At 32.8% G+C, this 7,956-nt stretch overlaps 1 protein-coding gene across 1 annotated transcript; it reads right to left on the bottom strand.

Moving 5' to 3' along the window:
* Positions 1 to 1,540: 1,540 nt before the first annotated feature.
* Positions 1,541 to 6,683, bottom strand: LOC133175090 (uncharacterized). Its single transcript, XM_061310217.1, has 6 exons — positions 6,362 to 6,683; positions 6,071 to 6,257; positions 5,697 to 5,938; positions 4,288 to 4,574; positions 3,581 to 3,743; positions 1,541 to 1,879 (listed from the first exon to the last, which is right to left on the bottom strand). The coding sequence occupies exons 1-6, from the start codon at positions 6,681 to 6,683 to the stop codon at positions 1,710 to 1,712; spliced, it is 1,371 nt and encodes a 456-aa protein (XP_061166201.1). The 3' UTR covers positions 1,541 to 1,709.
* Positions 6,684 to 7,956: the final 1,273 nt, after the last annotated feature.

Genomic DNA, 7,956 nt, shown 5'->3' with positions numbered 1-7,956 from the left:
AGAGCTCCTACATTATAATACTATCAAAATTGAATGCAAGGACCTGCATGTGCGTATGCTGAATTCTGATTGGCTAATACTTAAAGGGTCACATCTCTCTTATTTTTCAATGAAATTCTTTAATATTTAACACAACTGTATGTATTGTGAGACACTATAAGAAAATTAAAGTGAAAAATGTAGAAAACATGTGCAAGCACATGCGCTGGAATTTGATTGGCTAATACCCATATGGCTATATCGGAGTAGTTTTCCAATGAAATACCCTTAAAAATAAAGTGTCCATCTATATTACAAAAGTATTCTCTAATTTATTTAAGCTTGTAGAAAATGGGGCATCATAAGGGATTTGGGGAGCCGTTTGGGGAACATCTGTAACGGTTCCCGTTACAATTAGCACTAGTTTATGTTGGAATTTATTAGAACTCAAAATATGTAACGAAAAGTGAACATTTCAGAGAGACAGAGCGGTTTAATCAATTTTGAAGTTACATGTATTATAAACTGGCTGCAATGAGATTGTCTTTCAAGATATGACCAATAACAAGCAAGTTACATGTATTTCAAATCAGTTAGACAAATAATTCAGTATAAAGTATCAAATTAATTTCCTTTTTGGCTTCAAAGATATGAACAGGACAAACTTTAAACTTCTTGTTTACAATGGAAAAAATATGTACAAATGATCTGCAAAATTTAAAGGTCCCTATCTTGAAAAATGTACGAGGAGTTATCCGGACAAATGATGTAACCTATATGCAATATTTTGCAAAATAAAATGACGAAGTTCAATAGCTGGTTTTTTTTTCTTAAAAATAATCATAAACAAAGTTCATGTAATATGCACATATTTAATATGTGTACAACTGATCCGCAAAATAAAAAGTTCCCATCTTGAAAACTGTACAGGAGGAGTTATCCGGAATAACGATGTTTCCTATATTCATAATCTGCAAAAAAGTACATGTTTCAGATACATGTATATATACATATACATATATGTACTTATTATATTTTGTGCTTGTTTTCAAGACGGAAACTTTTTGTACATTTATCAGATTTTTTTTTCATTTTTTAAGGAAAATACCATTTGTTGAACTAAGGCATTTATATACAAAATTTTGTAATTGGGTACATTGATTTTGTTGGAATGACACCTCCTGCAGTTTTCAGAAAAGAAAGTTTATATTTCATGTGAGAAATACCAGTACTGTTCATACAAAAGAAAAAACCGGTTAGCTGTCACATCTACAGCTTTCCCTTTGTTTTCTATCATTGGTGTTTCAAAGTCAGCTGTACAATAGTTTACCCACTGAGGAATTTTTTAAAGAAAGACCATCACCTTTTAGGATAAATTGTTAAATTAAGATTATAGCATATCACTTACATTTAAGTATTCAAGGTCATCTAAGGTGTTTTTTGGAACCCTTAGCTAGTCATAAATAAATGAAATACTTGTGCGAACGCATAAAGGAACTTAAAGGAAATACTTCCACCTTTTAAAATTACACGACTGAATACCATTGTTTTGGTGATTACATTTCATTTATTTATTGCCTAGGCATTACAACAGATATACACACATATATACATGTAAATAAATAAATTAATTCACGTAAGTAACAATCGACTGTAGGGCATACTCACATGTAGTTACTGTACATAGAAAATCACAAAGAACACGTATAAAACATTGGTGTTAGAATCTGTCAAATAAAAATATGAAAAGAAAACAGAGAAAGGATGAGAAGCCACTCCAAAAAACTTAGTTTTTGGATTTGTTTTGATACTCCTGCACTGGACAGGAAGGGTATTGGGGCACAGGGATAGTCCTTAGCCATCAGTTCATTCTCGTACAGTACCGCACCAAATGTCCAGTCTGAAAATCCAAAAAATATGAAGAGTTCAACATTTATTTCGACTGTTTTGGAAGTCATAATAAAAAATCAGGTTATGTTTGAATACAAGTGTTTAGGCTTCTTTTTATATTGCAATTTTTCATCATCTACATGTACCAGTAATGTTGTTCAGGCCAAAATAAAAAAAATACCTTTGTTTCCCCTAACGCGACCGACCCAATTAAATCGCGCCGACTGAAAAGTTTTTTTAATAAGATAATTCCAGTATTGTTTTTTTTTAAAATGTTTTTTAATGAAAATACAATTTCATCAAAATCCGTTTTTAACAGAACGGCGGATTTTGTTAATTTTGATTTTCAGGCGTTTGTTGGAAACAAAATGGCCCCCACATCACGTGGTCAAAGAGGGTTAGTTCGAGTTAATAAATAAAGGCGACGTATCAATCTTATGCCTTTAGTTATTAGAATCTTACACTCTTCAAATATTTCGTTAATAAAATATATCACGACTAATTACGATTGTTTCTGTGGTATGGACAAACCCTTCTTTAAAATTAAGGTACTTAGTATCCACGATACATGGTAAGGCCTGCCTTCCTCGTGAACACATCAATAAATTTCACTGCATTTTATTTAATTTGAGTTTTGATCTAATAAAAAATTCATCTATTCTCCTATGTTTACTATATGGGACCATAGGAGTTGTTAATATGTCTGCATATTTAATACTGATGAATAGAATTCACACGTTCCTTTCTTTCATGCCTTTAATTCATGGCTTAAACTTCGTGACTTTGACATTGTGTATGACATATTTATCATTTTTAGACATGGTTTTGTTTCATTAAATATTATTTACTTACTCTTTCCAAATAGCTTTGAAATCACGATACAGCTTCTTGAGATGTCCAGTGCATTTTTTCTTTAATTAGGGCCCCGAAAATTGGTTGTTTCTTTGCTTAAAATTCCTTCGAGATTTGTTGAACATTAGCCCGGTGAAGGGCTCCAAATTTAATCTTGTACTCGGCACCTTTAGCCATTAATTGTGAGGGACCTTTTTTGTGCCAACATCTACTGCGACACTAGACCTTAGTTTTTACGGTCTCATTCGAAGGACCGGTCTCAACGTCCTGCATTTATATTTGAACCTACGACTTGGAATTAAAATTAGCTCCTTACTTCCGGACTCCAAAAGGAAATGCTCTAGACCATTGCACAATTCGAAGCCCTTGATAATGTACATGTACTTTAATTGCATGTGTTAGCACTGGGACCTGATAGTAGGTTTGAAAAATATACTCCATTCCTTGCATATCCAAGAGTCTTGTCTTTTATATATTCGATTTCAATAAATTTACATTGGCGTCAGATATTTTACAAGTTCAATTGAACAATAGTTGTAAATTAATTTACCTTATATTTTGCTTTTAAACGTCGTTTACATGTATATGAAATTCTGTTTACAAATTACTTTCTTTTGTACTTTTCTTATTTATAAAGGTTTTATTCCATTAAATTTCAAAATGTATTTTCAAAGCTGCTGTCAGAAAAAAAAATTTACCTACCTACCTACCTACCTACCTACCTACATGTACCCAACTTGAGATTTTAGGGTCGGGTTAGGGGAAACAAAGATATTTTTAATGATAGCCTCATTTATTTTTAATTTTTTTTTTTTTCGATTTGCAGACCGAAAGTCAATGTCAGATGTCAACGCCTCACCGAGTGGTTTTCCATTAATCTTTAAAACAGAATAGATCCTATCAGTGTTCACCGGAAACCCGTAAGAGAAGGTGAACAACTCTGTTATGTAAAGCCCCATCATACAGGTGACTGATGCGTACTCTGTCGTTACTTTGTAAGCAGATACTACATAGTCCAAAGTCTGAAAAAGGTAAATATAAAACGCATTTAAAAATTTTAAAAAGAGCAGATGTGAAGTATTCCATTGCAAGGATCTTTCATTTATTATAGCTGTTCATGCTTTGTTTCCAGTCTTGTAGAAAGATGTAACGGCCAACTATGACACCGATGTAAACGTATTTAATGACATATTAACTTTTGGCAATTCAAATTATTAAATTATAATCAAAATATGAAAAATTATATGTACATTGTAGTACAGAATTTTTTTTATATATAAATGTAGATCGACTTTTTATTTGTGCATTTTAAAACAAATTTTGTCATTCTTGAGTAAAATATGTGTACTATGTTGCAATGCAATGGTAGTATGCACTGATCAAGTTCGATCACTAAACATTTTCTTACACAAAATCTCCAAACCTTTAATGACAACTGCATTGCCCAATTAATTCAAATCAACTCTAGATCCCTGATACGTTAGCTTGTTCTGTCTACATCTTCAGTGCGAATGAAACAAAAATCTGAACTTGAGTAATAACTGACTTAGTAACCAGCTTACCTACCTTAGTACAATACACGTATGCCGTTTTGTTAAGTTTTTCGATATCAAGTCTCCCTGAAGAGTCTGAAGCATTTAAAGTAGCTGCTACATAAGCATAAGCTTCAATGGCGTAGAATTTGTTGGAACCCAAAGAGGGTTGATAGATAGAACCTATTGCACACGGCTTTGGGTAACAAGTGTTGTGAGCCTCCTTCAGAAAGCTAGATATAATACTGAAACACTCAGAGGGAGAACCAGATCCCCGGAATGTCACTGTTTTGTCTCCAGTGTCGTATGCGTAATTGTCATCTGAAATATTCAAATTATGATATATGTACATGTTTCCATCTAGACCGTACATCTGCTGGATTGAATAATTGTCTATAAGTTTTACTTGGACTTGTACTGTTTCTTATTCAGTCTAAAATTCATAGAATTAAATATGAAGATCACGAACAGTAATCAAGATCAAAAGTCCATTGAAATGATACAAATATGGAGCAGAGTGAACATGTGGACCTCTAAAAAAAATCAGAGGTGGGATCAGGTGATGTGGATGAGAATATGCATCTTAAAATTTTCTGAAATTGTACCAGTTAACAGACCGTGTCTTGGTGCAGTCTAAATGTGTACCAATGTAATAAAAGTTGAAGATAACGAAACAGTGATCGATCTCATAAATCCAGTATACAAAATGAATTGTAAACAAGGCAAAGGCACGAGCCCTCATGAGATTCAATAGAGAATAATACATCCTCATTTCCATATCACATTCTGTATCAGCCCGAGACACCAATATCAGACAGAGGACCGAGGGCTGATATTGATCAAGGACTGATACTAGTAAAGGTATGTTTTTAATATGTTTATTACATACTTAGTAATAGGATACAGCACACATCTGTTTAAGCAAATACAAATAAATAATCACTGACTAGCTTATTAAAGCAAAGAATAGTAATTTAAAATTAAGAGAATGAGAACCAAAAAAGTGAATTATCTTATAAGTACTGTTTTTTAAGTATTAATCTTCAACGAGTGTGTTACAAATACGTATCAGCCCAGTAGATCCATATCAGCCCTGCATGATCCATACCAGCCCTGGAAGCTTATATGGCTATTGCGACGTCAGTCACATCACATATGCAAAAACCTGTATTTATTACTAAATATGTCATAAATACCAGTATGCAAAATAATGTAGAGTACCTTGCTGTAGTCAATTATCAAAATTGACCAAAACTGTATGAGTAGCGATTTGAAAAACTATAAACTATAATAGATGGACTGGTGAACAACAGACTCTTTGCTATGGCATACAAATGATATATAATTTGTGTACATCCAAATTACATTTCAAGAAATGTATTAAAGGCAATGCTTATAATGTTTGAATTCAAATACTCGAATTTTAGTTTTCTACATTCTTACTTATCAATGCACACGGATTGTTGATCCTCGTGTCCTGTGAACTTTGATGGATAAGATACTTGTTTATTCTTCTATACATATAATTCATTCCAAAATTTAAATAACTGTGCGAGTAGAGATTGTATATTCGCCCTGCTATTCGGAGTGTAAACATGTGAGCTAAGAGAGGTCCTTCTGGTAGAAAAGTGATTTGAGTGGATCCGCCTCCCATTTCTAGGACACCGAAACCTTTCGTCAGAGATCTAAAAAGTATCATAATTTACGATATTAATAGAAATAGCACTCATGCTACAAGAACTAGTCTAATACCCCTTGTACATGATTATAACTGGATACCGAAGTTTAAATCAAATATTTGAGAATAGGTTTCTCACTTGTTAGCGGAGAAGAATCCATTGTGAGAATTAGCCGTAATCCAAGCGAACACGCCTTCCTCTTCACCAGAGAGAATTCGAACGCTTCTTTCGCTATAAATGAATTCGTTGATTCTTCTGTCAGACAACACACGTCTTACTGTATTCATCAGGTTCTTTGCTTTTTCCTCTTTTAGAAATCGAAGACCTGGGAAAGAGTTAGAATTGGATTTTTTTTAATAATTAAAAATACTAGTACTTAAATTGGTCATTTTTGTAGGAGATAGCTATATTCTTGTCTATGTTGATTACCTGCAGTTGCAAGTAGATACAGATGACTTCTGTTATGAAAATGAGATGGAACTTTTGATTCGGCGATTGAGGTCAAATTATGCATATATTCCGGAACTGAATCTAATCTATCCTGAAATGAACTCAATGGTGGTTTTAATTTCTGAGAGAATACTTCAGTTATGTTAAATGTTGAGAAAGTTGATCTTCGCTCAGGCCATGAATACACTCTGACTCGTGTACCGGAACTTCCTGCATCGATCATAACACCATAATGGAATCTCTTTGCGCATGTCCTATCTGCCAAGAAGAGGCCAACCATAAAAATGACAGATGTAGGCATTTTCTGAAATAGAACAAAATAAGTTTACGTGGTGTAACTAACTAAACTTTATCAAATAGGTCAATCATGTACATTTTAGTAAAGGAAAAATTACTTGCATATGAATGTTTTCCTTTTTTATCTTAAGATAAGATGATTTGGAAATTATTTTATTCAAAATTTCAGATTTCATTGGAAGGGGCGGGGTATGAGAGGTCAGAAGTTGTCCAGTAAGTTTCACCCATTTGTTAAAGTTCAGTTATACTGTAAACCAACTATTATTCGCGTCATCTTTTATTCGCGATTCGTCAGTTTGAAATAAGTCCGCGATGATTAATTTTCACGACTGAGGAAACATTGTCTACAGTATATAAATTTTCATAAACTACATGTTTATCAAAATCGATACAGTAATATAAAAAACATGATTTGAAATGAGACCAACCTTTACTCGTTTAGAAATATTTTGCCATTATCATTCATAGAAAAATGTTAGGTTTCCAAAAAGTTTCTTATACTAATGATAAAATACAAAAAGTATTGCATACAAAGAATTCTCGTGTTGTAAATAAATGAAATCAAAAGGTATCTTAAGTAAAAAAAAAAAAAAGATCTGCAATACCGGGTAATACCTAGGTTGTGTAATTAGATAAATTATTAAAATAAATTTGTATGACTATAGTAATTATTGTGCATGTATTACAGTTATTAATTTTGACACTTTGATTTACTATAGTGCTACCTTTTACACATTGATTTACTATAGTGATAAAGAATGGGTGGCCTTAACTGGCCAGAAAAAATGCCGTAAATTAAAGTTTCATAAAATGATTAATTCTTTCCATCATATAAATCCCCGATATCTTAACCGTGTATTCATGGTACAGATGTGAATTTAAAACGCTCTTTTCGAGGTAAGAGGTAAACTAAATAAATATCGAAGGCATGGTGCCTGAAGATTTCTTGAATATCAATAGATAATCAGGATCACGCGTTTATCATCGTCTGAATACATAGTCAGCGCATGTTTGTCGGCTGTTCTTAAGAAAACTATAGTTGTATATTGAACAAAATAATGTCATTATGAACATTTTCGGAATCTCAGACACCCGACAGCTGACTTCAGACAGCGGACTTTTCACGTAAGGGAACGTGTCAAAAAGTGAATAATATAAATAATTTTTGTAGTTTTGATTTATTGTATTCGATAATCACATTTCGTTCTTATTTGTATGATTTACACTACTCTGTATTGTACAAGTTTGCACATAAATGAAAGGGGGGTGTCTTCCCC

Source organism: Saccostrea echinata, unplaced genomic scaffold (genome assembly GCF_033153115.1).
Source record: "Saccostrea echinata isolate AGI-Se365-2 ecotype Australia unplaced genomic scaffold, CSIRO_AGI_Sech_v1 ptg000002l, whole genome shotgun sequence".
Taxonomy (NCBI): domain Eukaryota; kingdom Metazoa; phylum Mollusca; class Bivalvia; order Ostreida; family Ostreidae; genus Saccostrea; species Saccostrea echinata.
This window is presented reverse-complemented; position numbering and strand designations above follow the sequence as displayed.

Bases quoted from the DNA above. Each gene is read 5' to 3' on its own strand.
- LOC133175090 (XM_061310217.1), bottom strand. From the start codon at position 6,683: ATGCCTACATCTGTCATTTTTATGGTTGGCCTCTTCTTGGCAGATAGG. The intron at 4,575-5,696 runs GTAAGAATGTAG...TGAATATTTCAG, and splicing joins CAATCCGTGTGCATTGATAA to ATGACAATTACGCATACGAC. The intron at 3,744-4,287 runs GTAGGTAAGCTG...TACCTTTTTCAG, and splicing joins CATACGTGTATTGTACTAAG to ACTTTGGACTATGTAGTATC.